Raw genomic sequence first — 19,773 nt, forward strand, 5'->3', positions numbered from 1 at the left:
ACGCTGAAGACGACGCAATAGGAACGACCCAATAAACCAGGAGTACACTAAGCAGGATACGTCATTAAAATGATATCAGGTACTGTATGTTCATTTTACAAAGAATCCTACACGAAATAATAATTTTAAAAAAGATTGTTTGCTGATTACTACAATCAAACATAAATGTACATTGTGTTTTTCTTTTTTCACTTTACTATTACAGTTTACTATACATACCAATCCCATTTGCAATTAAATGTTTCTAAATATAAATCAGCATGAAGCTCACTGAGGTAACAAAACAGAAGAAATCTAACCTACCTGAAACCTGGTTTTCATTTTACTTTCTATCATTTGATTAACTTTTCAGTTCCCTTACTTCCTTTAAAGCCCTCTCACTAATCAGACTCCCATCTCCTTGTTCTCAATGGCCCCAGTCATGCTCAGGAAATTAGAGCCTTGTTGCTAATCCCATAAACCACTGCCACCTTAGCATGAATCGCACTTGCCCCGTGTGCAGACGCCTTCCATTGCAATGCTCCTCCATGAATCAAATTAAATGGCATATGGAGCTTGGTTTATGTTACAGAATTCAAAATATAAAAAGGATACAGACGCTCCGAGGTAATTATTAGAGTCTGCCATTTCCTGAACAACACAGGTACACGATGAAAGCCAAAGGGCAGTCTCGCTTGGGGACTTAACCTACTTCACATCTTTTTTTATACTATTGCTACAGTCTGAACAGCAGTTATGAAAGCCAAAACATTTATATTTGACATTCCTTCCAGGAACAAAAAATGCATCTTAAAGTACAAAATACAATGTAGAAAGTCTAACGATAATATGTGTTGTGGCCAAACAAAAAACAAATGAGGTGACTAACTGAATAGGTGACTGTATGTTAATTTTCTAAATCTTCTTACCTAAGCAACAAGCAACAGACTTAAGACAGTTTACCATACACTGGTAAAATATATTTTTTTCGTGAACACAGCCTAAACAGTAAATTAGGAATGCATTGCTATACTGGAGACTGGAGCATTTCTTTATCTGAATCGATAACATTTTAATCGACTAATGGCTCTTTCATATATCATTCGCTGATCTTCAAACAGACTTCATGGGGAGGATGAGCTAGTTCATTTTCATTATATGTAAAACGCTGACTGAACCACATTGAACGCCTGCATCAAACCTGAAAGCAATCTCATTAATGTCAAAGAACCAAGCTCTGTCGCTGTCTAACCTTGGCATTTGAACACTGTTCTCATGGCAGAAGTACCTATGTATTGGTTTGCACTGTGTTAGGTTCATAGATTGTTTTCATCAAGCTTATGGAAATCTATTTATTCCGTATCACAAAGCTCTCGCCTCTTTCATTATAGAAAGAAAGTATTATCTTTAGTTTGCTAGTTTGTATTGAATTTATCTATGACAAAAACAGTCCTAGCCATTACTCAAGTCAAAAGTTACTTAACACAAAAATTGAACTAGTGCTGGGAAAAATATCCGAATATTGTAATAAATATTTTTTGACATGTACTTGGATATAAAAATCAAGTTGTTCGTATCTGCTACAAATGACAAAAATACCTTGCACTTATTTACCGTCTCACCAGAATTTGCGTGACACTTTCAAAAAATGGCAAATATATATATATATATATATATATATATATATATATATATATATATATATATACACACACACACACACAAACATACACACATACATATATATATATATACACATACACACGTTCAAAAGTTTTAGAACACCCCCATTTTTCCAGTTTTTATTGAAATTTAAGCAGTTCAAGTCCAGTGAATAACCTGAAATGGTACAAATGGAAGCGGTAAACTGCCAGAGGTTAAAAAAAAGTAATGGATTAACAACTTACAGCTGTTCTGCAGCAATTGAAGGAAATTAAGCCTTGAAAGTTGATGCTAACAATTCTTACAGGTGTCCCAACTTTTGGTGATTACTTACAAAACCTGTCTGTATAAAAGCAGTGTTGGAACAGACTGTGTTACTACACCCTCTTAAGCATTATTTGGACAGTACTGTACTGCAGGAAGTAGTATATTGCTATCATAATGGCGACAAAAAGGCAATTAACAAAGGAAGACAGACAGACCATTATAACAAAGTGTAGGTCTTTCCTTTAGAGAAATTGCAAAGAAAGCCAAGGTGTCAGTGAGTACAGTTTCCTACACCATCAAAAGGCACTTGGAAACTGGAGGAAACTGACAGGAAGAGGTCTGGCTGACCCAAAGCCACAATAGAATCAGTCAACAGTCTGCGTGATAGGCGGCTCACAGTACAACAGCTTCAAGCGCAGCTTAACACTGGTCGGAGTAAGAAAGTCTCAGTTTCAACTGTGAAGAGAAGGCTTTGAGCTGCAGGTTTGATAGGTCGCATGGCAGTAAGAAAGCCATTGCTAAGATGGCAAAATAAGAAAAAGTGGCTTGCCTGGGCCATGAAGCACTGCCAGTGGATTACTCAAGACTGGAAGAAGGTCTTATGGACCGATGAATCAAAATTTGAAATCTTTGGTTCAGGTTTTTTTACACCGTCAAGAAGGCGAAAGGATGGTTCCTCGGTGTGTGACACCAACTGTCAAACATGGAGGAGGAAGCGTGACGGTCTGGGGCTCTTTTGCTGGATCCAGAGTCAGCAACTTGTACAGAGTGAGTGGCATACTGAACCAAAACGGCTACCACTGCATTTTGCAGCGCCATGCAATACCCTCTGGTGTACGCCTAGTTGCTCAGGGGTTCATCCTACAGCAAGATAATGACCCAAAACATACCTCCAGGCTATGTCAGAACTACCTCAGAAGAAAAGAACAAGACGGGAGGCTTCAAATCATGGAATGGCCAGCACAGTCTCCAGATTTAAACCCCATCGAGCTAGTTTAGGATGAACTGGAGAGAAGGGTGAAAGCAAGTGCAACACATTTGTGGGAACTTCTGCAACAGTGTTGGGAAGAACTTTCCGAACAATATTTGATTTCCATTGTAGAAAGAATGCCATGAGTGTGTTCTGCTGTTATATCTGCAAAAGGTGGCTACTTTGAGTCAAAAATTTAGATTACATTTTGTTCAGCAAAACGATTCCATGATTTCTTTATTATCTCCAATTGTTTATTTGTTCTATGCTTTAATTTCAGAGTACACTGAGACATTAAACTGCGCAAATTTCAATAAAAACTGGAAAAATTGAGGTATCCCAAAACTTTTGACCGGTAGTGTGTTTGTATCTATCTATCTATCTATCCATCTAAATATATATATATAAACACAGGATCAACACAGCAGCTCTTGAGTCTCTATTTAGAAGTTTTAGACAGCAAAAAGTAAACAAACCAGATTATGCACGCACACAAAAACTAAACAAACCAGATTATGCACGCACACCATAGTCTTTATGGAAAGGCATCTGGGACAAAAACGCATTGTGCTTCTTTAGAGCGAGTCAAAATCGCATCGGATGGATAAAAAGGCAAGCACATCATTAAACATTACACAGTACCCTGGAAAATGTTGTGTAGTGAGTTTTATATAAAATTGTAATTATTACTTATTTTTTTGTTGCGACTTTGTTATGTGGAATGTAATAAATGAGAACCAAAACGTTGAGTTTTTTCCCCCTTCAATTTACAACACCATTTCCATATTTGTCATATTTTAAGTGTTTATACTTAAATTTTAGTTTTCATTTGCTTGTTCAGCTACAAAAAGGCACAAGTAAGCCTTGTGTTATTACTTTATAAACATGTGTCTACGGCCACTGTTTACTGAGAAGAAATGCAATGGCAAGGAATGAAAAAATGAAAAAAAAAAAACACGGTGTCAAAGTTATGTACTATTTATTTTGGGAATAAGCAGAGCAACATTTAACTTGAACTGCTATTTGGCATTCTTTTGTTTTGTAGTTAATTCATTAGGGTAAAGTAAGTTCTTCACAACTTATTCTTTACTCCTGGGGTATTTTTCTATTGTAACGTGTTATATTGTAAGGTCTTGCTGTAAAATAAAGGCACACACACACACACAGGGGCCACGGACACGCCTCCTGCTCCTGTTGCCATGCTGTCTTTGCCTGCGTTCAGAGCAATATAATGGCTTTTATTGCTTTTTGAAAAACATAACGGTATAAACGTAATAGTGTAAATGAATATACGAGCGAATATCCAAATATGAAAATCCTGTGTTCGTCCCAGCACTAAATTGAACTAAACTCAATGTTGGAGTAAACAGCAGCATTAACAACCATTAATAAAAAGGTACAAGGGCAGTAATAAAAACAATGGCAATTTTATTTGAAGATGATTCCTTTTTAAATAACTATCTCAACCTAATATGAAAATATATATTAAGCAGACCTACCAGTCTGATACCATTCTCAAAAGCCTGTCTGGCAAGTGATGCTGGTCCGTCAACAGTCTTCCCGTCGTCGTCTGGCCCCCAGCTGGCGCTGTAGATGTCAATGTGCTGTGGCTGCAGGCTGAGAGACTTTGCTTCCACCATGTCGGTAACATCACCATCCAGCATACGCACACCTTCAACAAATTAGTTTATCTAATAACCAAAAAACAACTTCAAAACAGTCTTTAAATAGTAGTAGCTTGAGGTAACATGACAGTAAAGGGTGTGCAGGGTATTTTCAACACCTCTACACTGTGGCTATGTTCCTAATGTACCTACATATCTACAATATGATGCATTACAAAGTGCATAATCTGTGTTCAAATTGTAAATAATTCCTCCATAACTTAATATTCTGACTCAAGTTCAGTAATACTGAAATTAACTAATTATATTAGGCTACAACAAAACATCAAAACCTTTTGCAAAAAGACTTTTACCCTACCCACATTACCTTAACTATACACTATCAACAAGATATGTTGAAACTATTCACATTTCAGTTTTTAAAGAGATGCTCATGCATGATTTAGCTATTGTGAATAGGGAATAGTCAACACACTTGTCTATATTCAGGTTAGTTAAACGCGTAGATGTGTGATACAACAGTTTGTTTCACATTAGCTCATTTTAAAGCTCATTTGCTGAAATGAAAACGTTTCATGGGTATTTAGCTTGAGGTGCAATCATTGACTTGACAAGCAGTTAACCCTGGAATTGAAGCATCTAGAAATGACATACAGAAACCAGGAGCTGTTCAAGTTGTCTCTGTAAAGGTGTGCTGAATTCTCTCTGTAACGTGTTTTCTGTCGACTGATATTAATTAAAACAGAAGATAAACTGCACTCCAAAACACCAGATCGGTAATACAGTGCAGGAAAACAATTAAAGGATTATTATTATTATTATTATTATTATTATTATTATTATTAATTATTAAATACTGAGATAACCTCTTATTGTTGAGCTGTTACAGGAAAAATAGATAAGCAAGGGGCTGGTAAACTTTAAAATAGCATGTTTTAAGTCATTTTATAAATGCCAGGTTAAAGAATATACTTTTCTAACATAAATACTGGTTTAGAACAATCATTACTATAATACAACTGAAGCTCCCTATGCATCACTCCCAAAAAATCAGTTTACTATAATTAACTTTGTCTGACTAAATTTGGTGTTTGTGGATATACAAATAACACAGGGAAGAAGTCACAAATTGATTCTTCACGTCACCCAAATCACTTTGCGTGCCTTTTCTTACCGAGTATAAAAAGTTGTATTTCTACATTTTTTTTTTTTGTTTCATATGAAAATGCTTCACATACCTCCAATTTTAGCATTATAAGCAATTCCTACTGTGCAGTGTGAATTGTTTGCAGAGGCTGCCACTTCTCCAGCGCAACGGGTTCCATGCCTGCGGGACATACAGAAAAGGCAACATCACTGGTCTGAGCCAAGGGGTTTGCCTTTAGAAGCAGCGACCTGACTCAGCTTGGAAAATAGCTGCCCTGGGATGATATATTACTCAATGACCTGTTTGGCACTTTATGCGATCCAGATAAAAGTTTAGAAAAGTCAAAAGTGTTTTTAACATCTACAAGTTCAAAAAGGACAAGAAAAACAGAACTGAGTGAATGGAATGAGAAAAAAAGGATTGATCAGAAAAAATACATACTACTATACCAATGAAACGGAAGGTCAAGTTATTCCCAAATTTTATTTTGTAACTACACATTAAAAATTTGACATTATGGGGCATTCCATGACAAACCACCCAAAAAATATTGGGGTTAACCCTTTACCATCTCTGATTTACATCATGGCAAAAAAACAAAACACAATTTGCATTTTTTAGCCTGATCGAGTGAAGGGGTTGAAGGTTATAGAGGGGTCAGAATGTGGTTGATTTTGGAACCCATAACCTATAAATCAATCTTTAATCTCAAAAACTACTTGAGCAGTGGCGGCTCGTCATAATAGGCTACAGAGGCTAAGCCTATGTGTAATTTAGTAAAAGTAATGTTTTCCAAGGTCTAATGTATTGCTATTAGCTAATGGGTGGAATTCTGTGTGTACTCCACCTGCAATCATCTGTCAAGGTTTAATGTACTTGTATTGGCTACACAGTGCAAGTTTTGAGGCTAACCTCTACAACTCATAATTATATTTAATCTTGACGTATCTGGTGCCAGGCAGGTTATGGGTCACGTGTGGCTACTCACTTATGTTTCGATTTCCATACAGTGCGTTGTATATTGTTTAAATTCATATGCCATTTTCCTTGCTTTCAATTGAGGCAAAAATAAGATTAAAGCAATAAAATAAAGACTAAAAATAACAATAAAGGTCATCCAAAGCCTAAATGGGACCTTCTTCCATAGGGAGGATCAAAACAGAATTGGCTTTTTTTATTGCTTATGGTACGAAAAAACAAAATGGTTGACTGCAAGCATTCACTGCTTGGTTTTTCAAACTGGCTTTCTGTGGGCTACTGTGATTTAAAAAATCTTCCATGAGCTGTAATTTTTTTTTTTTTCTACAAATGACATCACTCAACATTCATCAATCAAGGAAGTCCACGATGTTTTTGTTTCTGTTGCTTGCCTTATGTGCTGATTATACTATATTACCGAATTACATTTCTTATTAAATTACAAAGTACCTTTTGAGACGTGCAATGTTTATTGAGTGTATATGTGTGTGTGTGTGTGTGTGTGTGTGTGTGTATATATATATATGTGTGTGTGTGTGTGTGTGTGTGTGTGTGTGTGTGTGTGTGTATATATATATATATATATATATATATATATATATATATATATATATATATATATATAAGTGTGTGTGTGTGTGTGTGTGTTCTAGGTTTTCAGCAGTGAACATGCTCTTTTTTGGAGACAAAGATGAAAGTTATGCTGTGGAAGGCAGTCTTGCAGAATGAAAACATATCCTCTGAGGTTAATCTGCCATCAGCAGGACACAGCTCATTTTTTTATGTTTTTCTCTTGGCTGTTCCCCTGATATCATCACAATTTTAAGTCCAGTTTATGTTAGAAGGATTGATGAAATTGTACCAGTTTTGTATGGTCATTATAACCATCACTGAAGTAATACATTTTTTGGGGCTATACAGTAGATTTTTTTCAGGACTGAACATTTGAGACCTAGGTACAGTAGGAAATGAAAGATCAATTTGATGATTTTTTTCACAGCAACCAAAAAATATTACCATAGTGCAGGGGTGGCCAACCTTTCACAGACCAAGAGCCAAGGAAATAAAATGTACAGTGACAAAGAGCCACAAGCTTTAAAAAGTGCATAATTCACTGATATTTTTTACTACAATTACTATCACACACACACACTATTAAATGAAGATGATCTTTATTTTTTCCAGTACATACGTAATATTGATATCCAAACAAATACATTTTCACTATATATAAAAGCACAGTTTTGTTTTTGTTTCTTATTTGGGTGAGTAGCTAACTATCGTTTATTTTCTTATACCACATACAGGCAGGATCTGTCATCAGTGTGACTTTTGGCATTCTTTACTACACACATTGTTGGAGTTCTGAATGCAGCTGTAGTTCAATGTCACGATTTACATCTGACATGGATACGTTCTACCATGTGATGTGAGAGCTGCAGGTCTGAAATTTGCTTTTGCAGTTGATTGTTGTTTGGACATAGGATAGCAATAACATCCTTAAGGCAAGTTTTCACAAACTCACCTTTGGTGTAGGGTTTTTTTGCACGGACAATGTTCCAGGCCACATTTGCGTCTGTTTATCCATTTGCTTTTTACCGACAGGAGTCATTTTGATGGGTACATTTTAATCAGCTCTGATATGAAAATGAAACAGACTTTCAGATACAACTCAAAGGATGTATTCATGAGCATAATAACTAACATTCGCATAGCAGAAACACCATGTTTAAATGGAAATTAGCACATATAACGCATGACCGTCGAGGCGGTTCTAGCATTAACTTTTAAAGACAGAAGTTCAGAATTTTTTGGAAATTCTTTGTCAATGCGGGCATGGTTTGTAGCTAAGTAACGCTGCAAATTTGAAGATTTGAACGGCGACATAAAGGCAAGTGCCCGGTTGCATAACACCTTAAGTGAAATTCCCCCCTTAGTCTTCCCAAATGTTCTACTTAAGTAATATTTGTACGTAAGTATTTCTCTTAAGTTAGTTAACCATTGCAGAAAAATAATTTAGGGGATAACTAAGTGAAAATACTTAAATGTCCTATTGAGGCCCCTTAAATCAAAATAACGGTATGGCAGCATTTTTGGAAATTGAACAAGACAGAGCCACACTTATCAGAAGGATTTGCAGAGAGAAAATCCTTTGGATATAATGGTTGACGAGCAATTAATAATAAACTATTGATTTGACAATACTGTCTTTTAAATGTCTGTATAATGCTGGAAGCAGATTAACAACCCCAAACAAGAAGAAATCACGCATTGCTCCCTGTTCTTCAAATACAGCGGCAGCACTTTGTTTTTTTGCAACTGGTGGCTTTTTATTACTATAAAAATGTATACTTAAAAAAACACATTTGCCGGTTGCATGACATCTTAAGTGAGATTAACGGTTAATTCTGCTACATAGAAGATACTGCTCTCACTTTTGTTGCGAACACAGCCATACAAATTGTTTAAACAAATATGTTTAGTGTACACTTTCTGTAGGTTTACCTGTTTTTTGTGTTGCTCTTCCGATATCAATAATATAATATATATATATATATTATATATATATATATATATATATATATATATATATATATACACACACATATATTTCTAATCTCGTGAATGCTGCGATTTACAGTTAAATTTCTTGCATTCACACATTCAGTTATTTCTGCCAATTTCTTCTGCTTCATGGCAGTTGTCAACTTAGGACATAGTTTGCCTGTTATTATTTGCTTTCTTTTATTATATTCCTCCATAAGTATTTTTTTCCTCCTCTGTCCAGTTTGAGTTTCTTTTTTTTTTTTATCAGCCATACTGTAGTCTTCCTTAACTGCCCAAATGTTGCCATCGAGATAAGATTTACAGAGTACAGTAAGCTACTCGCCTATTGGTTGAAATCTTAAATAGTCACTGCATACTTAAGTGTTTTCCCTTAGCTAAGTAGAGCGGTTAAGATTTTTTGTGTAACACCGTTAAGTTTTTCCCTTAGCTAAGTGAAAAACACACTGAAGTGAAATACTTAATAATAAGATATTTTATGCAGCCGGGCACTGGCAAATAAGGCACATGAGTTTTCCATTGCGTTCAACAAAATAAAACATTACTTTCCCACTCCGGTAAGAAGGTTCGATATTCATCTTCAGATTTTCTTTTTTTTTCAGCCATTAAGAACAAAACAGAAACCAATCCTGTTCAAAGTAAAGTTAACGGTTTCCAAGCTTCTGTAACTCGAATCCCGAATGCACAGTAAAGTATGGGTGGATATGATTTGCTAGTTAGTTGCTATGTAACAAAAAAGTGTTGCTACCATGCTGCTGATTGGCTAAGATCAGAAATGGATCAGCTTGTGGTGAAAAAAAAACAACTCGGAGACTTATTGTAAAAATAACGCACATATAAAAAAGAAAATAAATAAATAATTCTTTGTGTAATGAAATATATAGGAAGTTTGAAAAGCTGCATTTTGACCACAGAACAGCCGTATGTGGTTCGAGAGACACCGGTTGGCCAACCCTGAAGCACAGACTTTGACCTTTCAATTACTTTTTTTTTCAGATGTATAGTATTGTTTTTTTTTTAAACTATTTATCAAGGGTCAAAGGCCAAAGCTTTAAGGGGTAATTTAAATTGTTTGTTATTTTTATTTGTTTTTAATGTCATTTTTTTAATTCCTTGTGCAATTTTTAATAAAAAAATGCACCTAACTCAAGTCTCAAGTAGTTTTTGAGTTAAAGATCGATTAAAGGTGTGTGTGTGTGGGGGGGAGGGGGGTGTCCAAAATCAAACCAGATTTGATCTGCTCTATAACTTTTGATCCCTTGACCCGATCAGGCTGAAAACATGAACAACCATGAGCACCGAGTTTGGTGTAAATCACGGAATGACCCTTATGATAAACATAACAGTAAAGACATTTCAGCATCAAAAATTGTCCCTACATAACGATTAACGGGTGTGCCAACATCTTGCATCATACAAGTATCCATTAGAATTCATTTGAGTAAGAATATTAAGAATAGGACCATTATGTGGTACCTGTCATTGTCAAGTCAATGCGATTTAATCTATGAGGAGGGACTAGAATTCTCAGATTAAAAAAAGACAAATCAAGCCCCATCTGGTTGTATTCTAAATAAAAATCCATTCCTGTTTTAGCCATGCCCATTTCCAGAGAGATCACAAGAGTAATAGCACTGGGTTCTCTATCTAATATAGAGTCACAGTATTTTTTTCTCAAATGCTTATTCCAACACTACATAAAGTCACGGCTGTGACTTGATCACAAAAATGTTAAAGTAAGTCTGTAGCAGAGCAGAGCTCTGCCCTATATAGATTGGCAGGGATGGGGTTACATTCCCCTACCTGCCTGGGTTTATTGTGTTCAGGTTGCTGGGGCTGACTGCAGTAATTAACGATCAATCAGCATCCAGCCACCTGAGATAAAAGGAGGCCCCAGCTTCCCATTAGGAGAGGAGGGAGCTGAGGAAGCAAGTGGATGGTTGTGCTTGCTATTTTTTTTTGGTTTGCTGTTTTGTGTTTTTGTGAATCTTCTGGTCCAGTGAAGGCATCGCCCAGCCTGGAAACCTTTATTTTGTAAGTTTTGCTTTGTTATATGTGTTTGAATATCTTTGTTTTGGCCCTTGTGCCTTTTTATTTTGTGTTTATTTATAATAAAAGTATTATTTTTTTGAACTGCAGTCTGTCTCTGGGCCTCTATCCACTCGCCAGCCTGTCACAAAGTCCCTAATTCTTCTTCTTCTTAAGACTGCACACACATCTAAGTAAAATGCCAAAACATTACTATGTGTATATTTAAAAAAAAATTCAGTTGTTAAAAGATCAATATTTATGAAAAACAACAACAATAACATCGCCACCTAAGTTAAAAATGCATAATGCAATCAACCTTAAACACAATATTTCAGCAAAGATAACAAAAAAAGGATGTTACATATCACCTTGCTTTGGATAGCATATGAAACGGACATTTAGGAATTCTTTCATAAAGAAATTCCATTCCCCTGGCATTCTTTCATTATTTAAAAAAGTTTGAGTTAAAACACAAGTCATGTTGTTTACAAGTTGTAGTAGTAGGAATCACCTGTCTAATGTGAGAAACCCAAATAATGTTACAATACGAACATTTGTGAAAATTATAGTTTCACAACATTGAAGGAAATATCAACCTGGAGAACAACGGCTCAAAACAAATTACATTTTTCATCAAGCAACTATTTCCCAACATAGCCAATAGCTCAACCTACAGTTGGCGCGTCAGTACAGAGACAACATGTATAATACCTTCTAACAAAATGCCCATGCAAATAGAAGTATGGATGAGCAGTTTAGAATCAAGGGTCCAGAACTGCATGCGGGTGTGAACATGTTGTGGGTGATTCTGACAAATACAGTGATGTGGCTAAGGTGGATTGTCATGACAACATACAGAACACAATGTTCCTTTCCATTAGTGTAAGTTTGCCCTACCTGTAAAAGTACAGGAACAAGCACATGCATAGTGATGAAAATGAGAAAAACTGCTTGGCAGACCAGCCCAGGTTATGCAACAGTCCATTCCACTGCATACTACCGTGTGAACGGGCTTGTCCCAATTAAGCTGCATTACTCAATGTTTCCTGGTTGCCTTAGTCATCTTCAAGGATTGTTAGTTAAATATCTGTTGAATCTTGCAGATATAAATTCCAACCAACCAGCTGAGGAATGGTTGAGCTAATAAACCAATGTCTTGGAAAATAGTCAACAGATGCTCTCTACAATTGAGAGAAATGTGATATTGTATCTACATGCAGGTAGTAAATATAAAATTGTAAACTTTAGTTGCACAACTGGGTATCTACTAATATGGTCTGTATAAAACAAGTGTATTTTTAAAATAATTAATTTTTCAACTATAGTTTTTGATCAAAGTCTAAAACACAAATAAATGTTAGTTACAGAAATTCTTCACAAAGTAAATGCAATTGGATTTCTTCATAAGAACGCCAATTCAATAACAGCAAAGGAGTAAATGTGAAATGAGGACAAAGGCATTCTTAACGAGGTGAAAGGATACCATAGCTTTAAGAAATCATAACATGGGGTGGGCACACTGTGCAGAGACTGAAGGGAATTTTCAGGCCCAAACAAAAAGCTGACAAGGCTTCTCTTTCCACATGTGTGCAACAGGTCTTGTTTTTAATTTCTTTGCTGCTCTTTGATTTATGCAATTACTTTGCCTGCAAAACATGACTTTACCAGCACAAAACATCAGTCATGTAGGCTGCACCTTATAACGATTACCTGCAAAACACTCCTCCTTCAGGCCTGTCGTTATGATTAAACCCACAATTTATGCCTCAAAGTGTGGGTGGCCTCATTTGCAATTCATTGAACTTTGAGGATTAACTGCAAAACCAAAACAATTGCATTGCCACTCACTGAACAGGGAAATATCAATCAATTACCATTTTAAGACAATAGGATAATAAATTCATAGCTGTAAAGAAATAAGTTTAGAGACCTTCCCAATCTTAAAGGGGTAAATCATCATTTACATGTCTTACTTATTTACTATCCTAGTACAGGTATATGTGTTCTGGAAAATTCTCTATTGTTTTTTTTCTGCACAGATTATTCTTTGTCATGTTTACAATTCTTCTTAAGCTCACCAAGACTGATTTTCTGAAGGGAGGTTGGCAAGCATACCAGTGTTGCAAATGCTTTATCACACAATGCTTCACCTACAGGGTTTAGTGCGCATCCAACATTAATATGCTTCCCCACCTCAACAGTCTTTTTAGAAGCATTTTTTGTTGTTGCTGGAATTGTTATGATCGAAGCAGAAACCATAGATAATTATACATAATACATACAAATAACAGGCTATTAAAATATATGTACATTTTGTAAAGGATAAGGATACTGCCAACATGACATTGCTATAAATTAAGAGTGGTCAGGGACTACATACACCTCCAGCCTAACCACTGAACCTTAATACAGTTGAGGCACTATGTGATCAACATAACCAAAGGCAACGACCAGCCAATTGTTTGGCAGGATATGACACACAATTGGCTTAAATGGGATAAAAAGATGTATACAGACTAAAGTCTTTAAAACAACAAAGTCCTAGCAGAGGGGACACAAACTAGTGCCAGACAGCAGATTAATACTAAGCTGGTCATTATTTCCTGTGCTGTAAACCTGTAAATCATTTTAAAATGAAGATAATATGTGATATTTACTTTGAAATAGATCATTTCAAATGATTGAAACATATTAAAAAACACACACCCATCTGTGTTACAATCCAAGGTTATGGGACTAGGTTGTTTGAACACTGTGCTATGCATTACATACAAAGGATAATAAATACACATCTTGAGAAATCAGAAGCCAGCTGGAGATCACTGAACCAATCAAAGTTTTCAAATATATTTACGATGATTTGCCTCAATAGAATCAAGAACAATTTGGGATTAGATTCATGTTTTAGGGTTACTGGGTCATACTATACATAAAACTCGAAATAAAAGCCAAAGGTTTTCTACCTTTTCTACCATTTTTACTATGATACTATAATAGAGACAGAATTAGACGGTCAGATCACACAAATGTTTTTGAACGAATATTTAGTTTTAGATCTATTATGCTGCACTTAAAAAAAACAAAGCGTAATAAAACAAACAAAGCGTAATAAATTTCTGAAAGTTTATAAACTAGGATCAGTAATACACATCAGATAATATTCTGCATGGATTAAAGCAAATTAACTAATCCTTCATAAATAAATAGCTGTCAATTTCAATGTCAGTTTCAAGTAGTTGTTGTGCATATTTACGTTGTATATCTAGGGTTTATGTCACAACTGTGTCCTCACCAATTACCATTAAAGCTCATAATGTAATTATTAACCATAATAAACATAATGCCTCAATAAGAACTAGTGATTCTGGCTTAATTATCCCTAGATTCATGATGAAAAGAAATTAACAATTAATATTATGTATGTTTAAGTATTTAAAATCAATCATAAATGTGTACTGGCATTAGCCTGCACTGGAGCAGGTTTAAGATTAAGGATGTGTTGCTACGGTAACTTAGTCGGCTAGACTTTAAGCTTGCTTCGATGAACGGAAAAAGCCAGACTTCTGTCAAGTTATCCTGAGAGTTATCCAGCTAACTCAGTTAGCCAGCTACGAGGAACAGGGCTCAGATTATAGCGTGTTGCAATGGTGTCCCTGCTTCTAATCCAGCCAATAATAACACAAAAGTAGTTTGTCATGGTAACAGCAACACAATCTTTTACAAGAAAACAGAAGTAGACTGTTGACCTATGTAAAGTAAAGTCACTGGTCAAAAAGGTTAGTTTGTAATCCTCCTTTCTGTTTCAGTGCCTGGAAATACGTTTTTCTAATAAACAAAACTGCTGGTATCCTGTCAGACTATCTTGGGATATATAAAGCCTCCTTTTGTAAAAGCCCTAATCCAATCCTTTCAATTCATTACCGGAAACACTTTAGGAATGCATTTGTCCCAGCTCCCACTCCTCTGAAGAAGTAAATTATATTAAAAAAGACCTCTGGGTCTGCTGTCTCATTCACATCAATCTGTCAACATCAGAACTTTTGAAATGATAAAGTCATGGGAAAATGGGATTAGAAGATATTTCAACATGTCAATCACTAAATATTGTTAATTTCCATATATCCCAAGATACTAGGAGCCGTGAGATTTTCAACACAATATTTTACCAGCAGCTAGTTTGAAAAGCAACTAGATAATGGTGATATCAAAGTTATCAACTATTGTATTCTTGTTTAGATTTAATCTATGTAGAATGTTATGGTTCTGGCATCATATCCTGACAACTCCAAGTGTCAGCTGACTGGCTCTGTCACCCAAAGTGTACACAAGACACTGTAAGCAGACAGGATTTACAGAAACAGACAGAATTAATTTATAATAATTTACCTTTGTATCCATTTTAGCCATGCTTGAAAAGCAGAATTTGGAATGCAGAAAGCGTATGGAGAAGCTGAATGTACCAGTACTTGTTTAAGAAGGGTTTCAGAAAAAAACTTTTTTTTTAATAAATTACCAATGATGTACTAATCGAATCAAAAAACAACCACCCCCCCAAAAAAAATACACTCCTCATTTTCTCTTTTTTAATGCTTGTATTTACTGTAGTGGTGTGTGACAGACCCGAAGGCAAAATCGTAAGTTTTTAGCTGTATTTTATTTATTTATTACAAAACAAACAATAACCCGTCTCACAACACTCTCCAACACACTCTCCTCAAACAGTGCACCTTCCTCCCTTATATATTAGTGATGTGAGAATTAAACAGTTAACACCCCCACATTCCACACATGAACAATTAAGCAAACACACACACACACACACACACACACACACACACACACACACTGTCATACACCTCCCCCTTTGTGCAATGCACAAAATGGCCTTAAGTGGCCACCTCCACCCCTAAATATGCAAAGTTCAGGCAGGTGGGAGGAAATGTCCATTTTCCCTTCTTGGGACATCCCCAGGCCCACAACTGCAGGCTTCCCCGGTAACAGCAGCGGTGGTGGGGCTGGTGGTGGTGCTGGTGGTGGTGCTGCCGGCTCCTCCGGCAGCGGCAGCAATAGCTCCTCCTCCTCTGGCATACCAAACAGCAGCATCAACTCCTCCCAACTGGCCATATGAAACAGCCGCTCCTCCCCTCTTGTTACAGCTTGGCCACAGCAGTTCTTCCGCTTCCTGCCTCAGCTGTGTGGCGCCTTGCCCAGCCTTATTCGGGCAACCCGTTCCACTTTCCCCACAGGGGAAGGGGCAGCTGGGGGATGTGTGCCTGAAGCCAGCACAAGCAAGGATCCATGGCACTACTTTCAGCTGGTGTTGCTTTGCCGAGGCGGGTCTTGCATACCCCTCACAGCAGGCGCACCTGTCTGGGGGAACTTCCAGACATCCCCACCAGCAGTGCTCTTCCTGGCCACAGCACATTCACACGGATCAGACGTCCCAGGGCTCCTCCCCTTCTTGCTATGGCTGCCTCCCCATTTTCGCGATTTAAAAAAAAAAAAAAATTTAAACCTACTCACCTCTGCCGGGCTCGTGCTCTCCCGCTTCTGACACCAATGTGACAGACCCGGAGGCAAAATGGTAAGTTTTTAGCTGTAGTTTATTTATTTATTACATAACAAACAATAACCCGTCTCACAATACTATCCAACACACTCTCCTCAAACAGTGCACCTTCCGCCTTTATATATTAGTGACGTGACAATTAATCAATAAACACCCCCACATTACACACATGAACAATGAACAAACACACACACACACACACACATATACATACACACGCACACTGTCACAGGGTGCAATCATTAATTAATGCATCGATTATTGATCATCTGTCCTTAAATTTCCCAAGCTTCGATTACATATTGCTGCATCGATGCATCAGATTAGAACCCAGTTTGAAGTCTCCTGTTGCCAGTTTCCATTAAAACCTTGAGTGTGTGAGAATGTGCTTCTTTTAATGGTAGTATGGTACATACACAATGTCAGCGCGTTACTAGGATACAAACTTTTGGCCTCTATATTCGGGTTGGACAAACCAATTAAGAAGTAGGCCTATTGTATTCATGTTTTCTTGATTTAAAAATTAGGCTCTACCTGAACGTGCCAGCAACAAGTGTGCCTGGCGAGTGGGTCTTTCCTGCTGCTGGTAATATTAGAACAGCAAAACGGTCTAGGCTTAACCCAGGAAAGAAATAGTAACATGCACGTAACATAAACGGATACACAGTGGCCTGAATTAATGGAACTTATCCTTGTGTTGGATATACCCCCAGGGTTCTCCCTCAGAATTCTATACAGCCGGGAGCACTTTTAACAGAAAAAATAAACGTGCCTTACCTTATATAGAATTTGAATAATGTGTTGTTTTTCATTGACTGTATCTGGTTGCTCTTTTGTATGTTCTACATTTTCTTTTTCATTACTGTTTTTTATTATGGTAAGTTACCGTGCTTATTGAGGCACTCTGCGATTTGACTGGGGAAAGAGAACGTAAGGTTAATGGAGTGCCCAAAAAAAGGTAACCTTTTCACTTCCTTTTCAGCTTAATTGTTGAGCTTACTGCTTCATTTAAATTGCTTTCTTTATGATAACTTTTCAGGGCATTTTGTTAATGCCTCACTGGCCGAGGTGGGGCATTGCTGTTATTGTAAATTCTGTGCTCCCTTCCTCAGTTCTTTCTTTGTCTGCCTTTTCTTCATTTGAACATCTCACCATCAAGCTCTCCTCTCCCATGTCCCTCACCCTTGCCATTATCTACCGTCCTCCTAAGAGCAACTTTGCTTTCATTGCAGAGTTTTCACAATTCCTCTCCTTCGTCTGCACTTCAACTGACAAAATCCTACTCCTAGGTGACTTCAACATTCATGTTGACTTGCCTTCCTCCCCCCTAGTGACAGACTTCAACATGCTTCTGGACTATCTTGGACTTTCACAATCTGTCAACGTCCCCATTCACACCCGAGGACACACCCTAGATCTGCTCATCACCAGGGGCATTGATGTCTCCAATCTCTCCGTCTCAGATGTCTCTCTCTCTCTGATCATTTCCTAATCACTTCTAATATTAAAATCTCCCTGCCCCTTCCTCCGCTACTGATACTGTTGTCTCCTGTCCCAAGAATCTGCTGAACCCTCTGAAACTCTCAGAATGTGCCTCTGCATCCCCTCTAACTGGTACTCTCCCATCCACTTTAATGCTGCGGTGACCCTCTACAACACCACTCTTACTCATATCATTAACACTGTTGCCCCGCTTACAGCCAGAACCGTCCAGAAAGACTGAAACTGCCCATGGTACACCCTCGAAGTCTGACTGCTTAAATCTGCCTGCCGAAAAACTTGAGCGCAAGTGGAGGTCATTTGGACAAACTGTTCACAGTGAGATCTGGACGACCATCTCGCAAGCTACAGACGTGCGCTTGCCATGGCCAGGGTGAAATACACGTCCATTCTCCTCTCCTACCTAACATGATTTCTCCTCTTTCTTTCAGAACAAAATCGACAACATCTATTCTACACTCGCCCACCACACAGTCAGTTTAATACTTGACCACCTTGGCACTCCTCCAGTTGTCCCTCCTGCCCTCTCCTCCTTCTCACCTCTCTCCATTGCTGATGTTTCAACTATTACGACATGCCTCCTGGACCCCTGGCCATCTAACCTTGTCCGTCTCTCTGCTTCTAATTTTGCTCCCTCCATTATGCACACTCTCAACCTGTCCTTGGACTCTGGCTCAGTTCCTGATGCCCTCAAGCTTGCCCGAATTATGCCGGTACTCAAAAATCAAACCCTTGACCCGGCTGACTTATCTAATTTCCATCCCATCTGTCCCTTTTCTCTCAAAAACTCTCAAAACAGCAGCTGATGAAACATCTCATGTACAACAATCCACCTGAATCTCTACAGTCTGGTTTCCGGCCGCACCACAGTACTAAAACTGCTCAGCTCCGGATTGTGAATGACCTTCTGCTCAATGCTGATGCTGAAGCTCACTCTGTGCTTGTCGTCCTTGACCTAACAGCTACTTGACACCACAGATCATGACATTCTTCTTGACCGCCTTCAGAAGTATTCTGTAATCTCTGGAACCTGTCTCTCCTGGATGACATCTTACCTATCCGGATGCATGCAGTCTATGCAGATGCATGCACTTCTTGACAGCAACCTCTACTTTGATGTCCACATCTCCTCCGTGGTCAAATCTTCCTTCTACCATCTTCGAAACATCTCCAAAGTCTGTCCCTACCTTTCTCTTCGAGAAGCGGAGATACTTTGTCATGCATTTGTCTCCTCTAGACTCGACTACTGCAACTCTCTATATGGTGGTCTCCCGGCACGCACCATAAACCGACTGCAGCTAGTCCAGAATGCCACTGCCAGGATCCTTACCAGATGTAAAATTGTGATCACATCACCCCCAGTCTTCCCAGCTGCATTGGCTACCTGTAAAGTGGAGGATTATTTTGAAAACTCTCCTGCTCACCTATAATGCCCTTCATCACACAGGTCCCGATTACCTCCTCAACTTGCTGACCCGCT

The 19,773-nt window shown here is 37.7% G+C and overlaps 1 protein-coding gene across 2 annotated transcripts in view; it reads right to left on the bottom strand.

The window, feature by feature from the left end:
* Positions 1–19,773, bottom strand: part of LOC121318956 (proprotein convertase subtilisin/kexin type 5-like) — a 213,500-nt gene that overhangs the window by 142,310 nt on the left and 51,417 nt on the right. For both annotated transcript variants that reach the window (XM_041256193.1, XM_041256183.1), the window contains exons 6-7: positions 5,742–5,830; positions 4,378–4,550 (exon numbers count right to left, since the gene is read on the bottom strand). In XM_041256193.1, the coding sequence (XP_041112127.1) occupies positions 4,378–4,550; positions 5,742–5,830 (262 nt within the window). The remainder of the gene's footprint in view (positions 1–4,377; positions 4,551–5,741; positions 5,831–19,773) is intronic.

Source organism: Polyodon spathula, chromosome 1 (genome assembly GCF_017654505.1).
Source record: "Polyodon spathula isolate WHYD16114869_AA chromosome 1, ASM1765450v1, whole genome shotgun sequence".
NCBI classification, from domain to species: domain Eukaryota; kingdom Metazoa; phylum Chordata; class Actinopteri; order Acipenseriformes; family Polyodontidae; genus Polyodon; species Polyodon spathula.